This window comes from Trichosurus vulpecula, chromosome 7, assembly GCF_011100635.1.
Source record: "Trichosurus vulpecula isolate mTriVul1 chromosome 7, mTriVul1.pri, whole genome shotgun sequence".
Lineage (NCBI taxonomy): Eukaryota > Metazoa > Chordata > Mammalia > Diprotodontia > Phalangeridae > Trichosurus > Trichosurus vulpecula.
This window is the reverse complement of record NC_050579.1, coordinates 120,674,167-120,693,493: the sequence shown is the minus strand read 5'-3', so window position 1 is coordinate 120,693,493 and position 19,327 is coordinate 120,674,167. Positions and strand designations below refer to the sequence as shown.

The following is a 19,327-nucleotide window of genomic DNA, read 5'->3' as shown; positions in this document are numbered from 1 at the left end:
ACATTTTTTTTTTTTTTGCTGCCATATCCTAGTTATACAACGACTAAACAAGGCATTACCTATACTCTGTACTTCTATGGATGTTGTTGGTTTAATCTTGTCACAAGGAAGAAAACTGGATATATAAAATATCCATAATTTAGGAAACTCAAGAAAATGATAAAGGATACACATGCAATCAAGAGAAGGAAAATTGTGCTTTAATGAACACAGGTTATCGCCTATATGCAAGAATGGAGGGAGAAAGAAGTCTTTGTTATAATGCATAAGTCAAGAACATACAATTCTTTGTAAACAGTTAACACCAGAAAACTCACAGCTTTTTAAAAAAAATCAGATTTAAATATCCAAATTTATGGATGGAGAAGCTTTTTTAACACAAAAATTGATGAGGCTGTTTTAAAAGTAAAATTCACCTGTTGCTATTTTTAAGTTAATAACATCCATTAAGTTCACTCATTTGCCACTTTATTTAGACTCATGCTGTTCAGATATAAAGGGACTAATTTAGATCTCCAATATGGAAGACTTAAAAGCTCTCTTCAAAAATCTGCAGAGAGAAGGAAGTTCAGAAGGGGATACAGATAAGCAGAGCAGTTTTATTATTACTAGTAGTGATTCTTTACTACTGTTAGCTAAGTTTTATAGTAGAGTTTCATATACAATCCTCTCTTCTGTTTTTCCATGTATATTGAAAGGGTTCATGTTTCTTAATATTTAAATACATAACAAAATGCTTTTAAACACTTTAAATTTTTTAAAAAGCCTCTACAAAATACATAAAAGTTCTTCTACACTTAGTTAAAACAGGAAATACCAAAATTATCTGGTTTCTATTCAGTTATACTAGCAATGAAAAAGCCTTTGGATGACAGAATAATTTATGCTGTGTTCAAAATGTTTTAAAAGGTCTTTATTGCAGGAAATACTGACCGTTGCCGAGTTACAGTGTTTCCAATCTGCTCTGGGTCAGAGGTAAAAGAGTCTGAACTACTGTACCCATCTGCTGGTGGTAAGTGAAAAAAAAAATACAATTTCATAATCAGTCACCTTATTTTTTACTCCTTCATCCAACAATATATTTTTAGATTTTACACATTATACGTTAACAAAGACTGCCAAGTTAAATCATATCCAGATGAAGAAAATAAGTATCAAACAACTTTAAAACTGAAAATCAGAAACAAGAACTCTATCAAGGAATATAAAAAATTTATCAACTTATGATCTAACACAACCTTCTCCTGATGGGTTATTTCTGACTGTGGCAACAGTTAGCAAATTGGATATCAAAACTTAAGAGATGCATTAGAGAATCATATTTTGCTGGTTGGAAAGTCCTAACTTTGATAGATCTTATAATGTAAATTCTCAGAGGTAGGAACAACATATCACAATTAGATAGGGAATTCAAGTGGTTTCTGTTGACACTGTTGACATGTAATATTTAGAGGCAGAATGGTATAGTACATTTAATTTACTTACTACTTACATGACTTTGGTCAAATAATTTAACCTCTTTTCACCTCAGTATAATTAAAGCGATTGGATCAGATGACCTCTAGAAGACCAGCTCTAGACCTATGTTCCTGTATTCGTTAATTTTTTAATCCTGACATTACCATGCTCTACCTGTACCGTCCAGCAGCCTGTGAAGAACCTTACGAATAAGTATCTTCACAATGGTGCAAACTAGTCTAGAAAGTGCTCCTAGTGAGGTAGCTAGGTTGGGTGTTATGGATACCATGCTAGACTTGTAGTCAGGAAGACCTAAGTTCACATTCCTCCTCAGACACTAGCCATGCGACCTGGGACAAGTAAGTCACCATAACCTGTCTTCCTAGGTTTCCACATCTGTAAAATGGGGATAATAACATCACCCACCTCACAGGGTTGTTGTAAGGATTAAACTGAAATAACATTAGTAAAGTGGTTTCTTTGAAAACCTAAACTAAAAATGTATTATAAATGCTAGTTATAATTACTGATAAAACAGGACTTGAAATAGACTTCTTAATTTCCTTAAAGCAACCCAGGTTTCTTTCTTCCTCCTACCCAATGAATTGCTGAAGAGACTAGATGCAGGGGTGGCCAAGTTGTGGCCTCGAGGCCACATGTGGCCCTTTAGGTCCTCAAGTGTAGCTCTTTGACTAAATTCAAACTTCACAGAACAAACCCCCTTAATAAAAGATTTATTCTGTAAAACTTGGAGTCAGTCAAAAGGTTGCACTCAAGGACCTAGAAGGCCACAGGTTCCCTACTCCTGAAGAGTGTCTCCCAAATTATCAAAGAAAGCAAGACCTGTCCAAGAATCCTTTTATAGAAGCAAGACTGCAGCTGGGTAGTGCATAAAATGCTAGCCTAGAGTCAGGAAGACAAGTCCAAATTCAACTTCAGACACTTACTATCAGAGTAAACCTGGGGAAGTCACTTAACCTCTGTCTGCCTAGATTGTAAATCTTCACCCACAAAATGGGGATCATAATAGCACCTACCTCCCAGGGCTGTTGTGAAGATAAAATATCTGTAGCATGCTTAGCAAACCTTAAAGCACTATGTAAATAATAGCTGTCATTATTAATTCAAATTTTCGGCATGGCTAAAACGCAGTAATAAAATGCTGGTGGCTATACAATAACAACTCATTAAAGCATTCATTTTAGAGTTAACAATTTTGCAGTAAACTTCAACAATAAAATATAACTAAAATTTTACTCAGTATAAACACACTGGAAAATGATACTCTGCATTAGGATGTTCCTCTATTTTACCCTGTCAACTTCAGAATGAAGGTAGCCCTATCTGGTTATTTCAAAACTATTAAGTAGTTTACTTTCTAACAAGGCTGATAATTTAGTGATCTGGCAAGCCAATTAAAGAAAAGCAGGTTTGCTTAGAAGGATTAAAAGGGTAGACGCTTCTATGCTTATTCTGAAAGATACTTTTCAAAGGTTACAGACATTCAGACATGAGTTCATTACGATCTTGAATTTCACCTCAAATCTTTTGGTTCTCTTTTCTTCAGGAATTATCTAATGTTAGTCTAGACATCATATAACACAAACATTGCACTTCAGCCTATCAATCTTGACTACAGATGGGGTTTTTTGGTTCTCAAATACAGGAGGAGAAAAGGAGGATACTTGTTGGAGGACTAAATAGCTTCCCTTTGAATAGGATGAAGATAAATGAACTGAACTGTGATTTGTAAAAGAAAAAGGGTTTTCTACATGGTTTTCTACATATACGATTTCTCTAATGTGGAAGAAAGGCAGTAGAGGAGCTAAGAATGAGTCAGATTATTCTCAAAAATAACCAACAGATCAAATTATCAACCCAATGAAGACCGACCACTGTTCAGACACAGAAAAGAGGCAGGAGAGGCAGGGTACAGACTCTTTATAATTGCACTCACAAGTATAGGAGGTTTTAAAGTTAGGTGCATTTAACACAAACATTACAAAATGGCTATTATTTTAATTTCTTCAGTGCTCAAATTAAGATTGATATAGATTTTGAAAGCTACACTTTAACTTACCAACTGTATTTCCAGAAACAAATTTCACTGATGAATTTATCTTATTTTCTTCTGAAAGGTCAGGTGGTTTCACAAGTAATGGGCTAGTGGGATTAGTATGATCTAATAGAAAATGTATTACACAAAAATATCTAGGTAAAATTAAATACATTTTAAAATGATACAAATCCATAAAATCTGTCATAAGATAGTTCAAGTATTTGCAGATTTAAAAAAAGTCTGTCAAAGCTATTAATTGCATTTATGTCATGGAAGTATAAAATTCAAATGTTTATCTTTTACATATTCTTCTCTTAGTTTTTAGGTAGACTCTTAAGTAACATCTCTAGCTGTGTGACCTTGGGCAAGTCACTTAACCCCAAATGCCCTGCCTTCCCCCTTGCAAAAAAAAAAAAAAGTAACATCTAATGATTACTTTTTAAATATCAAATTTACAATGTAGGTTATATGGTTAAAACATGTATGTTTAATATATTTTAATTACAAATTCATACAGCCACATGAAAATGCAAGTTATTTAGAGAATCTCTCTTCTCCAACTACACTCTTAATATTTAGAGATACATCATGTTTATTCACTTACCTTGCAAAAATGACAATTTCACGTAAGCAATCATATACCTCATGGAGTTGTTTTACATATGTAAAAACATTTTGCAAGTCAACAAGCATTTATTAAATGCCTACTATGTGCCAGACACTATGCTAAGAGCTGGGGAAACAAAGAAAAGCAATCTGCCCATAAGGGACAACTAGGAGGATGGCTGGGTGGCAACCATCTATCACCCAGGGTTGTTTTAAGGATCAAATGGGATGCTCTTTGTACAACTCTTAGCATGATGCCTGGTGCATAGCAGACACTATATAAATGCTAGCTGTTATCATTATTAATATTGCTTAAGGTGCTCAGTCTAATGGGGACACTTGCTGGGCCTAAATAATCAAAGCCTTTTCATCCTGGTAGGACCTACCAGAGTTCCCATTTTGCTGTTTTAGCCTTTGAGAACTCAGAGTCACTTCAAGAATGGCCTGGACAGGACAAGCATGAGGTTAAACATCTGTGCTGAGTACTTAATAAATTGTGTTATGCAACTTCACTTAGACCTCACTGCAGAAAGACAATGCTTTTATTTCTCTTAAAGAATTCCTTATCTCATTCCCCATGGCGGCTAATTCAAAACTTTGCTTCTCTCAAGCTGCCCACGGATTCTCTCTTCCTCACTCCCAGCTACTTTACCAAGAAAATCAGGGCCAATGCATTCGAATGAGCTTCCTCTCTCCTCTCAAAATCCCTTAACAACATTCTTTCCCTTTTCTCTTACCAGCCCTTGACAAAGAAGTGACTCTTCTCCTTGCCCAAGGCCAACATGTGCTCTTGATTCCATATCCTCTTGTCTTCAGCAGACAGCATCCTAAATCATTGCTTTCTTTTCAAATCTTCAACCTTTGCTTATCTACTTGTTCCTTCCCCACAGTCTTCAAACATACTCAAGTCACCCCTAGCCTTAAAAAAAACTTTTGCTAGATCCTACTTTCAGGTCAAAGTATCATCCTATATCTCTGCCTTTTATCACCCAGTGCTTTTGTCCTAGAAAAAGCATCTATATGCATTGCTTCCATTTCTTCTATTCTCACTCACTCAATCCTTTGCTGTCTGGCTTCAGACTACATTATTCAACTGAAACTGTTCTATCCAAAGTTACCAAAAATCTCAATGGGCAAATCTGATGACCTTTTCCTCCATCTCAACTTACTCACTGCATCTGATACTGCTGACCACTCATTCCTCCTAGATATTCTCCTGGATTTTTGTGACTTTATTCTCTAATGGTTTTTGTCCTACCTGTTTAACTGTTCCTTCTCAGTCTCTTTTGCTGGTTTATCATCTATGCTACAACCTTCAGCTGTGGGTATTCCTCAAGGCACAGGCCTAGGTCCTTTTCTTTCTCTCAGCGGCTTATTAGCTCCCATCGGTTTAGCTTCCAGCTCTATGCAGATGACTCCTAGATTTACATATTCAACTTCAGTCTCTCATATCACCAACTGCTTATTGGACATTTCAAACTGGATGTCCCACAAACATTTTAAACTCAACATGTCTGAAGAGAACTCATTATCTTTCCCCCAAAACCTGACTTCCGAATTTCAATTTCAGTTGACACCATCACCATTTTTCCAGTCCCTTGGTTCATAATCTCGGTGTTATCTTTAACTCGTCATTCTTTCTTATCCCACATACTCAATCCACTTCGGCAGCTACATCTCTTACACCCACTCCCTCTTTTATATGCACACCATCACCTTAGTTCAGCCTTCAGCCCTTCTCATCTAGATTACTGCACCAGTCTCCTGTGTTTTTCCTTCCTCAACCGTCCATTCTCCAATCCACTACATTACCGCTGAAGCAATTTTCTGTAAAGTCAGATATGACTATGTCAATCTCCCATTCAAACACTAGGGGTGCCCTACCGCTTCTAGAATAAAATATAAACTCTGTTTAGCTTCTAAAGCCCTTAATGGTCCTAGCCAATTTCCCAGGCTAAATGGATACTGTTAACCCACTTGCATTCTATAATCAAAGCCACCTGACCTTCTCTCTGACCCTTATATATAATACTCCATCTCCCATCTCTGTGCCTTTGTGCTGGCTATCTTTCCCCCACCCTGCCCCATGCCAGGAATGTCCTTTCTCTTCACTCTCTGCCTCTTTTCCTTCAAGGAGTAACTCAAGCAGCAGATACTAAATAAAGCTTTTCCTGATAGCCACTGACTTCTAGTACCTTCTCTTCCAAGGTATCTTCTATTAAACTACCTTTTATTTATCCTGTAAGTACTTACACATGTCCATGATGTTTTAGTCTATTAGAATGCAAGCTTCTTGCAAGTAGGGATTGTTTCATTTCTTTTTATTAGTGTCACCAGCCCCTAGCAAAGTGTCTGACACATAGCCAGTGTTTAATAAATGCCTGTTGATTGTTCAGTGGCAAGTTTTCATTCCTTATTCATTTTCTTATCAATCGTTCACTCATGTTCAGCTGTTCTATATATTTTTGTGAAATGGAGAGAAAATACTAAATTTTAAAGTGAGCTCTGTGCAGGGAACTGCTATGGAAAAGAGTAAGCCATTAAAAACTAAAGCTGATCTCTAAAAGCATAATTATTGACTGTTTTAAATTGATAGCACCTTTTCTGAGAAATCAGTTTCCTTACCACTTCCAGTTCTTTTAAGTTCCATTTCCTGCATGTGAATTTTGCTTGGAGTCATTCGAATGGGAACTGGATGAACAATAGCAGTATCCTAAATATGAAAGGGAGGAAATAGAGCATGTTAGCACCATATTAGCTTTTAATGTAATGCTAGTTACTAAAACATAAAAAAATATATTTTTCATTCATATTTAGACAGGCATGAAAACATGGGTTAGTATTATAAACTGGTTAACCCTTTTTGAGAAGATACCTAGTTAGAAAACTAAAATGGAGAATAGTTTTACTTGTTTTCTAATAAATACAGCTCAAAACAATTTATATATGCTTAATCAAACTTTGTTACCTAAATAGGTAAAACATTATAAAAATTCAACTGCTACCCATATTCAAAATCAAAGTTTCAGGAACCAAAGAATTTTGGCTTATGGGAATTACTAAATGTAATTTTTTACTTTGGACAGTTTAGGCAAAAATCAACAAAATTATATTCTAAAGGTTCAACAGACCTGAAAACTAGAAAATTCAATTCTCCCACCAACTCACTAAAAATCCTAGGGCAAATTCAAAACTACTCTATGCCTATAAAGTACAAAAAAACACCTCCCCCACAAAAAACAAAAGCAAAAATTCAATCACAAATCTGTCAGGTAACATAAGATTATAAGACTTGAAAAAAAATAAAGATATAACTTCATTTTAAAGGAAACCACAAAAAACTGTAATTAAAATGTAAATGTAATAAAGTGAAAATGATACATGTAAAATGTAAAAACTTTTTTGATATGTTTGGGACAGTTTTTACAATTATAATCCTGATGATTTAAAAGGCGATTTGTTGCATATGTGCCTTAAATAATTTGAACAATGCCACATGCCTACTGAGGCCCAGACCTGGTCAGGACACAGGGGTACTCGCCCAGGTGAATATGGTTACAATTCTAATGAAGTGGATCTTACAAATAGCTCTCACAGCTATACTATTTCCTTGATTTTCTATACAGTTCTTATAGTCATATTTTCAGTCATTTCTACAACCCTGTATCTAAACCCTTTCCATTTCCTTAGCTGGCTTGTGAATTTCTAAACTTGCTTTGCCATAGGCAGGGTAAAGCAGAACAGATGAGAAAAATGAACAGTATCATCCTGGGAAAGAATGAGGAATTCCTGTCAATTTGGCTGGCTGAATCAGAGGTAGACTGCTGCTCAGTTTTCAGCTACCTAGTCCAGCAAAATCCTGAAGTCTGCATGAGACCAAATAATGATCAAGAAATCTAATAAAAATTAGTGATTTCTTCCACCTCAAAATTCATGATGAGTCATTAAGCAAACCACCAGCAGTGGGAAAGGGCCTCTCTAGCAAAGCTGGCACAAGTCTAAAAGGAGATAGGATACACTTATCCAGCAAAATTGTGTCTTGAGGCATCAAAAGCAGAAGGTACCCTAGAGAAAAGCCCATAGTGGTCAAAAAGCTCCAACAAACAGTGCCATCCTTCAGTACTCAGAGTAGGACAACTAAGAAACCTAAGTTCTCTAAGCATCCAAATGCTTTGTCATGAGATGACAATTTCCATTGCTCTGAACCTCAAAAATCCATCTGGGCATAATCCCGTGAAGTGAAGGCAACACAAGAACCCAAGGGATCCAGGGCAAGACGAAGAAGTGCAGCGGTGGAATCTGGCCCTGGCATAAAGCCTCAATTCAGAAGGGATGAGTGAATCAAAGAAACACCAACCAGAATAAAGAAATTATTGCCCAGAAATCATCCTAAGGACTACACAAATCCCTAGAAAAAATGAAACAAAAGATTTTTAAAAAATCTCTGGAGGAAAGAATTGGAAGAATTAAGTAGCTTAGAATAGTGGCATCACCATCTTGGGGGGGAGGAGGAAGAAGAGGTTGGGAGAGAAAATTTGGAACTCAAAAACTTGTGGAACTGAGTATTATAAACTAAAAATAAAAAAATAAATTTTTTTTTTTAAAAATAAATTTTAAAAAAAGAATAGTGGCATCAAATTCAAATAGAAAGAGATCCCTGCAGGCTCCATAATGACTTAGAAAACCACATTACCTATGTTCTATTTTTTTAAAATTTATTTTGTTAAGCATTGCCTAAATATGTTCTAATCTTGCCACACAGCTCTGGTTTACCTCACTTAAGAAATAGATTCCTAGAAAACTAAAACAGACAAAATACAAATCAGTGACTCCATGGCAAGCAAGAAATATTAAATCAAAATCAAGACTGAAAACATAAGAGAAAATTCAAGATGTCCACCATAAAAAAACAAATGAATTGGGTAGACAACTTAAAGAATCTTTGGACTCCCTTCAAAACCACTGGGGGAAGAGAGGGAAAGCTTGGGTGCTTTATTTTAAGAACCTACATTTCCAGTGTTTTAAAATGTACTCCCCTCCGAACACTCCTCAATCCCAGGACAATGTCCCTTCTTGCTGTTCTTTGCACCCAACAATCCATCTCCTCAAACTATGCAGCAGAGAACTTGCCTTATCTTGCCCCCACTACACTGCCAGTGATCGTTTTTGGCCATGTCAACTCTCCTTATCAAGAAACCCAAGTGGCACCCCCTCCCCTTACCTTTAGCTATAGAGGTATAATATAAAATATATAATAAATATATTTTCTGAATGTAAAATCCTGTTTGGCTTTTAAAGTCCTTTATAAACCAGCCCCCTTCTACCTTCTTACACCTTACTCCCCCTCCACATAATCTATGATCCAGTGACTGGTGTACTTGTTGTTGCTCCCACCAAACACTCCATCCATTTTCACTGTCTGTGCACCATGCCTGAACTCTCCTCCTCACCTTTATTTATCTCTTGGCTCTCTTCAAGTCTCAGCTAAAGTCTCACCTTCTACAAAAAGTCTTTTCTAGGCCTCTTTAATCTTACTGACTTCTCTTTGAGACAATTTCCAACTTATCCTGTATATACCTGTAAATAAAGTATTTGCTAGGTGATGGGTATACAAACAATAAAAACACTGATGTTCCCTTAGTGAACATAGTGGAGACGTACCAAATATTTGTTTAAAATATGATTAAGTGTCCAGAAAAAGTCTAACATAATGCTAAGAAAAATTCACAGAGGGAAAGGTCACTTCTAGTGTGGAAAGAGAGGGAAAGCTTCCTGGCAGAAGTGGCAAGAGAGAGGAGATTTTAAAGAAAAAGAAAGATTTCAACAGTTGAAGATGATGTGGGGAGGAATTTGTTTCAGGCATGGGAGATAGGATATGTGAAATGTATGGTGGCATTAAAGGGCTGCATGAGATTAGGAGAAGAAGTAGTATAATTTGCTTGAAGCATGGAGTGAAAGAAAGGGAGTTCTGGGAAATAAAAGTGGGAAAACAGGTTGGAAAACTGTGAAAGGAACTGTCTACTAGGCTGAAGAGGATCGATTTGATTTGGCGAGCAATGGGGTCAAGTTTTCTGAGTGACAATGACCATACCTATTCAGTAGGAAGTCTAATTAAAGAAGGGAGACACTAAAGACAAAGATACTGTTTACAATAGTTCAAGGCAAAAAACAATAAGGGCCTTGATCAAGATTGGCAGCAGTGGAAGAGGAAAGGGAGTAAATGCAAAGCTTATTACAAAGGTAAAATCAAAGGATCCGGCAATGACAGAATGTGAATTAATGATTTATTAGTTTAAGACAAACTTTGTACCCAAATAGCTGGAACTCTGCCATATAAAAGCAATCTAAATATGTGAAATGTCATTTCACAAGTAGCAACTAGCATAATAAATAGACATAAATGCAAACAAATTATAACTGAGAATATGAAATGTGATTAGGCAGCTAGATGGTATGATGATCAGAGTACTAGACTTAGGAATCAGGAAGACCTGAGTTCAAAGCTTTTCCTGAGACATTAAATAGCTGTGTATTCTGAGTAAGTCACTTGTTTCCTCCTCTGTAAAATGGGGATAATATTAGCACCCAACAGGGTTGCTGTGAGAATCAAATGAGACAATATACATAAAATACAATGCTAACCTTAAAGTACTACACAAATGCTAGCTATTACATGATAACAATTAATGAAATAATTGTTATTCCTTGCTTAAATATACCAGCAGAATTTTGACTAGGATATGCACAATGATAAAATATCTAATATGTTTAAATTATGGGCATGACTGACTACCCATGTACCTGAACTTTCTGGATGATAAAAATTTAGATTTTTTTTTACACATGACAGAAAAAAATTACTAAAATTATATATTATAAATATTATAAATTAAATTATAAATTATAAAAAATTATAAAAGCCAACAAGATAGCTGTTCTTTTTTTTTTTTTGCAAGGGGGAAGGCAGCACAATTGGGGTTAAGTGACTTGCCCAAGGTTATACAACTAGTGTGTCAAGTGGCTGGTGCCTGATTTGAACTCAGGTCCTCCTGACTCCAGGGCCAGTGCTCTACTCACTACGTCACCTAGCTGTCCCAAGATAAGCTATTCTTTAAGCTTCACTGCTTGTTCTTAAAAGTGATTTTAGGTACAACTAATTCAAGTGTTTAATAAAAAACCACAGTACTGAATTGGTTTTTCTGAATTCATCGTATTTATAGAAATAACTCAAAAGAATCAGAAGGTCAAGTCAAAGGGCTATCTAGGCTGCATCTTAGGGGCCTCATATTCAGTTTAAAAATAAATAATACTCCCCTCCCTTTCTGTGCATGCACTGAATATCTTGGCTAATTTCCTCCTATCTTGAAAGCCCTTCTTATTATAAATGTAACTCCTACCAATCTTTAAAAGCATATCTAAATTCTCTCCTTGACCACAAAAAGTTTTTCCCTCCAAAAAATGTTTTCTTCTGTCCTTTCTGACTGCTCCAGTATTGCTATCTACGCCACATATTTGAGCACTTGATGATACTCAATTTAATAATTTATCATATCTTGTTCTCTAAATGTTTCTTATGATTTTCATCTCTCCAACCACAGTTTAAGTCCTTTGAGGGCAGTGACTGTCATTCTTCCCCATAACAGAATTTATTTTGAAAAATAAATACATGGAAGGCATTCAATTCAATGTGGAAGGTCTCAGAAACATGAGAAGAAAATATATATTGTTTCCCTTTCCTGAATTTTAACAAAAGCATTCACACACCCCATCTTAAAGAATAATATACTGTTGATTTAAATGTTAAACTCTAATTACAATCTTTTAAGTTTTAATTAACCATACTATAAAAAGGAGAAATTTTAATAATTTTTATATCCATTAAAATCAATTAAAAAATCCTCATGCTTACCAGACTTGACATTATTATTTAGCACTGACAGAATGTTTTTCATAAAAAAGGAACATATAATAGAAACTTTGAGGCTGAGTAAACAACTACGGCAAATAACCACCTTAAAAATGCTTCCAGAAACATACAAAAAGTATTGTCAACTACATTCCTTAGCAAATAAGTAGTACATAGTCAGACATAATGATGAGTGTGTATGAGCAAAAGACATGTAATTTCATCCTAGTGCAGGAACTCTCTCCACCAACAGAGTCCATACCGGGCCTATGATTTAGTACTGCATTTAAGTCATTAAGGAGTTGCCTAGAAATACATAGAGGTTAAGTGATTTATCTAATATACACCTAGTCAGTGTCAGAGGCTGAACTGAATCTAGCTCTTAACTCTAAACCCAGCACTGTATCCATGAACCCACACAATACTTCTACAGGGGTAGATATAGGAATGTATAAATTTATTTGCCTATAATACCAGTGAAAAATAAATTCAGTGAAAATCAGAGAAAACTAAATTAATAAGTTTGATTAAACTTGACTTAGCTGTTCCAAAACTGAATGATTTGCCAGAAGTAAAAATGGATAAGAAAAACAGGATTCTCTTTTTTATATAATGACTTCTTCAAAAGTTCTATAGTCCTCTAGGACTAAGAGGGAGTCATGGCAATTACTAAGAAAGTAATACCAGTATCCTGAGACTCCCCTGATGGTCTGATTTCATGGCAGCACTCTTGCAGAAGTCATCGAAAATTTTGTAATCCATTGATAGGCTAATTGACCTACTGGAGATGCTTGCATTAAGTAACTTATGCTCTTATTTTTGACTTTGCTACAATGTACAAGAATGCTTTGAGAAAAGATGCTTCCTGATGATAAAGGTTGGAGACGTAGGAAAATTGGAACACTGATGCATTGTTAGTGGAGTTGTGAACTGATCCAACCATTCTGGAGAGCAATTTGGAACTATGCTGAAAGGGCTATAAAATTGTGCACACCTGTGATACAGTAATACCACTACTAGGTCTATATCCCAAAGAGATCATAAAAAAAGGAAAAAGACCCACATTTATAGCAGCTCTTTTTGTGATGGCAAAGAATTGGAAATTGAGGGGATGCCCATCAATTGGGGAATGGCTAAGCAAGTTGTGGTATATGAATACTATTGTTCGATAAGAAATGGTGAGCAGGCAGATTTCAGAAAAACCTGGAAAAACTTGCAGGAACTGATGCTGAGTGAAGTGAGCAGGAGCATATTGTACACAGTAACAGCAACATTGTGTGATGACCAACTTTGTTAGACTTAGCTCTTCTGAGTAATACAATGACCTAAGACAATTCCAAAGGACTCAGGATGGAAAATGCTATCCACAGAACTATGGAGTCTGAATGGAGATTGAAGCATACTATTTTCTCTCTCTCTTTTTGTTTTGTTTCTTTGGTGGTTTTTCCCTTTTGTTCTGATCCTTCTTTCATAACATGACTAACGTGGAAATTTGTTTAATATGATCATACATGTACAGCCTATATCAGATTGTATGCTGTGTTGGGGAGGTAGGGGGGAAAATTTAGAACTCAAAATCTTATAAAAGTGAATGTTTAAAGCTTAAAATTAATTAGTTTTTAAAAAAGAAAAAGGACACTTCCCTGCCTGCTGCTCCACTTCCACTTCTAAATTCTCTCTCACTGAGGTAGCTATTGAGATGGATAGGTAAGCAAATATGTATGACAACCTGAATTCTATATTAATAGTATATTAATAATGTCAGCAAGAGCCTAAAAGGCTCACTGCTCTTCCTAACTCCCTGGTTAAATCAATAAAGCTTGATTACAAACATATATTGAGAACCTTTCACACATTGGTTTCACAGTTCCTTGAGAGGCAATACTTATTTAGCATCTACCCTAATCCCAATGATCTCCACCTCATAGAGTACATGATGACATGTAGTTAATCAACTTGCTTAGGATGGCTACACACTGATCCCTACCATTTGTAATATTTAAGCCACCTGACAGTGTGGTTATAACTGGACCTTATCATTTATAATCAATAAATATTTATTAAATAGAAGCTATGTGCCAGGCACTGGAGATGCAAATTCAATAAAGGAAAAATAATCCCTACTTGCAAGGAGCTTACATCCACCTCTAAGGTATTGAACTCAATAATCTTTTTCATCTACAATCTCCCTTAGCTCCAACAGTATCTCTTACCTTAGTCTTGGAATCTGCTATTTGCCAAAACCTGGGATCCTTTCCCTGGATCTTCTGGGATATCTTCTTTACTAATCTGTAACACTCACCACCTGATTTTTCCTCTTCTGGGCAGCTAAGAACTGCTAAAGAAAATCATGAAATTGGGCCATTTGGCTTCACTAAAAATTAGTGCTACATCATCTCACCTGGCACTCACTGCTATACAGCAATCTTTTTACTCTACTAATGTCCAATAAGATGATCCAAAATAATTTCCAAACTTGTCCATTCTCTTTAAATTCCCAACTCCTCGGTCTTTGTCAGACTATCTACACTCCTATTCATTAACTATCAATAGAAAGTCTCTCAACTACCACTATCCACTCCATTCCCCTTCTTTATGCCTTCACCTCATCTCTCCTTCAATCTCAAGGCAGACCTTCTTAAATTCTCTAATTTCTTAATTCTTCTGCCCAAATCTTCAATCCTATTTCCATTTCCATGCTCCCCAAACTTGCTGCAAGAATCTCCAGCAATTTCAACCTTTACCTCTCCATTGGCTTCTGTATAACAAACACATTGAAGTCTTGCACATATTCTGAAAACATCACCTTGATCCTATCTGCTTAATATGTATCATCTCTCCTCCACTTCAAAGGCAAAGAAAGAACATATAATCACAACCTTCACTTACTCTCTACCTATTCACTCAATGCCTTAAAAATGTGCCTTTTGTCCCTACCACTTTGCTTCTGAGAGTTTAGTTAAAACCCTCCGAAGTCACTAGTGACCAAATCCAATGGCCTCCTCTCAGTCCTCAATTTTCTCAGCCGTTCTCTTCCCATTTTTTTATTCTTCTTCTTTTGTCTCATTCACAAGCTCCTCTCCTTTTTTCCCCTCAACACAGGTGTACGTAATGCCTATCTTTGACCTCTTTCTTTTTATACTCTCTCCCTTGGTGATTTTCTCTACTCTATTTACCTTTGTGCTGGTAATTCCTAAATCTGTATCTCCAGCCTTTTCCTGAGTCCCTGCTGAACCATCTGCTACCTGAATGTCTCCTCCATATTTAAAACCTGCTAATCTTCCATCATTCTCTGGTCAATTAGGCTCAAAATGTAACTATTCCTCACTAGCTCCCCTTATCTCATATCCAAGTACCAAGTCCTATCAAGTATACTTCTGCAACACTCTCCTTTCACATGAATCCTTCCTCACACACTTCCTGCGCCCCAATAACTCCAGTGTTCACAACCTTATTACCTCTTACCTAGAAACGGTCTACTTAATCTGTACATCTGTAAAGTTTCCTTCCACAATAACAGTATTTAAGCACCAGATGGGACTGGTGAGAATCTACTCCAACCCACACCTGAACAAGCATACTTTCAACAATATCTCCCGGTGATCACGAAACCTCTGTGCAGTGAACTCTAGTGAAGAACCCACTCAACAATCCTAGTATGGGACAGCTCTTAATTGCTAGGAAGTTTTTTCTCATATCAAGCTTGAATCTGCCTCTTTTTAACTTCTATCTACCATTCTTAGTTCTATTTTTTGGGGGGTAAGCAGAACAAGTCTAACTCTTCTTACAACTGATAGCTCTTCAAAAGCTTGAAAATAACTAGTGTGTGTCCCCTCAGTCTTCTCTTCCCCAGACTAAACATCTCCAACTACTTCACGTGAACCTCCAAATGGTAAAACCTTGAGTCCTACTGTCACCTTGGCTGTCTTCCTGTGTATGCTCTCCAGCTTAATAGAATCCTTCTGAAGTATGCCACTCAGAAGTGTACTTGATTTAGGAAAGTATTACCTTTCCTATCTTGGACACTGTGCCTCTTAGTCAAAGACTAAATTAGCTTTTTCTGGCTGTCACATGACACTACCGGGTTTGCATTCAAAACCCCAGAACATTTTCAGGTGAAATCCTATCTGGCCACATCCATTCCATACTATACTTATTAAGATGATTTTTTAAAACCCAAGTGCCAGACTCTACATTACTTATAATTACATTCATCCCTATTGAATTTCATCTTTTTATAATTAGGCTAACATTCTTTGTTGTTATTGTTCTACGCTACTCTTTCAAGACCTTTTTGGGTTTCTGTTGGCCTCTCCTAGCTTTGTGTCATCTGGAAATGTGATAAGCATGCCATTTGTACTTTTATCCAAGTTACTGACAAAAATGTTAAACAGCATAGAGCCAAGCACAGATCCCTGGGGCACTATACTAGATATTCCCTAAGCTGACAATGGACCATTAATAAATATCTTATTTGCTGGGTCTGGCAACTTAACCAATTTCAAACACACCTAAATATATTTATATATAGCTCACATTTCTTTATCTTGTCTGTAAGAACAGCATGTGACTGTGAGATACTTTGTCAACATCTAGGTAAACTATATTTTCAGCATTCTCTTAATCTACAAATCTAGTAACCCTGTCAAAAAAAAAAAAGAAAGAAAGAAAGAAATGGGCTACCAAGCATGACTTATTAATCCTCTTTTTAAACATGTCATTTTTTTTTTTTGTGGCTTGCCTTAACCCACAGAACTCTCCCTTACAACAAAGTAAATAAATCAAATCAACACACTGGCCACATCTAACAATGTATGCCTCATTCTACACCAATAGCTTACTGCCCCCTCTGCCAAGAGAAGGAAGCCATTTTTCACCAAAAGCTGTCTAAAGTCACAAGTGATTATTGCATTGGTAAGAGGTCTGATATCTCTCAATGATGCTTTCCTTTATATTCTGGTAGTCACTGCATATATTATTTTCCCGGTTTTGTTCATTTAAATTTACTTGATTCATTTTTGATGAAGCCAAACCAATTCTTTCTTTTCTAGATGTCAATAAACCATCTTTTTAATAATACACTTGAGTGAAATGTAACAAACTGGCCTATTTTTTGGCTTGTTCATTCTCTTCACTTTTCTGAAAACTGAGACAACATTCTCTCTTCTTTATATCCTTTTAAAGACTACTGACAGTGGCTCAGCAATCAAACGCACTAATTCTCAGACACTTTCGACTACAAGCCAATGCAAGGCTTATCTGCCTAAGGCAGTATAATCTTGTCACTTTCCTGCTCAAAACCTTCAATGACTCCCAGTAGTCTCCTGGATGGATAAAATACAAACTTCTTAGCCTGACATTTAATCACCTTTTCAATTTACTTCCAACCTACCCTTCTCCAGGCTTATCTCATATTACTTTCACTTGTTCTACCCAGCCATTCCTGAACCCTAGCCCAAACTTTCCCAGATCTGTGACGTTGTTCAGGTTTTTCCCCATCACTAAAATGTTATCTCCTCTATTTCGACCTATTGAGGCTACTTCACATTCAAGCCTCAGCTAAAATGCTAACTTCTCTATATTCTTCCATTCAACCAGGGAGATCTCTCAATCTTTTAAAGTGTCACAGTTTTATGCATTCTTGATATTATTGTTATTATATTTACCTAAAGATGGAATTGAGTTCTTCCAACAGTTTGCAAATTCCTTTAGGGAAAAGATGTCTTATTCATCTTTATAACTCTTTAAATAATAAAGTGTCTAAAACTGCTCTTGTGTACAGAAGACAGTTAAAGTCAACTGAATAGAATCATCAAACATACTGAAAGTAAGGGAACTTCCTGGTGATGTTTTCCCTCACTGTATGCCTGAGCCAAATATAATCACAAGGTAATATATCTCCCAAGTTTTGGCAATCAGTATTGTCCAATGGTGGGATCCTCATGAAGTGGTTCTTGTGTCTGAGGTCATCTCAGTTAAGTGGCCAGATAGCTTTTAAAATACTGAGTCTAAAAATTATACGGATGTATACTGTGCAACCATTAATCATTTCCTTAGAGCTTCCTGCCACCACGATGGTATGAGTTGGTAAGAAAATATCTAAAACAAAACAAAACACCTCAATCCTTGAGTAAGGAGTAAAAAATGGAGATTTTTTTTCCTCATTCATTAAGAGCTAGAATAGCAAGTCTTTCCTAAACAAATAATTAAGCTGAATAGGGATAAATGCTAAAACTAAAGCCACAACAGAGAAACTGAAGTACTTACTCCATGACACTGAAATCCTAGGTTGTTCTGTATAACATTATTGGTGAGTCTCACAAAAGCCCAAAGAAACAAAGTGATGACATTCAAAGTCCAACTCACTCTATTTCATGAAGGCAATTTTTTTCCATTGCTAATTAAACCTCTCCTGCTACTAATGCATTTTCAGTAAGTATTTTCAATCAACTAAATAATATCAGACTTTAAATTCACAAATAATGTTAAATCTTCCCCAGGAAATGCTACTAGAGCTAACAATTAGTAAAATTGGTAAGTTTTTAATTTCACTCCCTACTTCCTCTATCTACTATTTGGCACAGACGTGAATGAACAATGAGAAGTTTAACAGCCTGACATCAAGAAGGAAAAAAAATGGCTAATCTGATTAATCTGCCCCCAGACTAACCAAAGACATACTGGTAAAATACCTGTAAAATTTCAAACATAATATTCATGCTACTATAAGATATAGCACTCTAAACATTCCAATCAAATACAAATATTATTTGTGCAATGGAAAAAGCACTGAATTTAAACTCAAAGAACGTAAAGTCAAACCCCAGCTTGGCCACTTAATTCTCTAAGACCTTAGACAAGTCACTTAGCTTCTCTGAAACTCAGTTTCCTCATCTGTAACAGAAAGGGGTCAGACTAGATGGTAATACTATGTAATATATTTTTTTAAAAGTTTTAAGGCACAACCAAGTTCCATTCATTCCAAGTATTCATGGAATGAGGTATAACTGCCACTTAAAGAACCCTTTCCGTAGTGAAGAAATGCTGGTTACCAGTGGTGAAAAACACAAGACATGATTACATTTTGTCACTTTATCCAAATCTTCCTTAACCCAGTTTCCCGCATTCCTACTTCCCTTTATACTCTTCTTCCCTTTCTACTTACTCCTTTTTGTTTTTAAGAAGGTCCTTTAACACATCCCTCTCTTTCAATGACAACAAAGAGAAGGAATGATAAATGAATAATAGCTAAAAGTGTTAAAAGTTTTAAAATAATTTGGGGATGGTTTAGATATGTA

The 19,327-nt window shown here is 36.0% G+C and overlaps 1 protein-coding gene across 8 annotated transcripts in view; it reads right to left on the bottom strand.

Moving 5' to 3' along the window:
- Positions 1-19,327, bottom strand: part of REPS1 (RALBP1 associated Eps domain containing 1) — an 89,635-nt gene that overhangs the window by 13,312 nt on the left and 56,996 nt on the right. For 5 of the 8 annotated variants that reach the window (XM_036767217.1, XM_036767219.1, XM_036767221.1 and 2 more), the window contains 3 exons: positions 6,749-6,836; positions 3,539-3,640; positions 934-1,006 (listed from right to left, as the gene is read on the bottom strand). In XM_036767217.1, coding sequence (XP_036623112.1) covers positions 934-1,006; positions 3,539-3,640; positions 6,749-6,836 — 263 coding nt within the window. The remainder of the gene's footprint in view (positions 1-933; positions 1,007-3,538; positions 3,641-6,748; positions 6,837-19,327) is intronic. The other 3 variants (XM_036767218.1, XM_036767223.1, XM_036767224.1) reach the window with 2 other exon arrangements.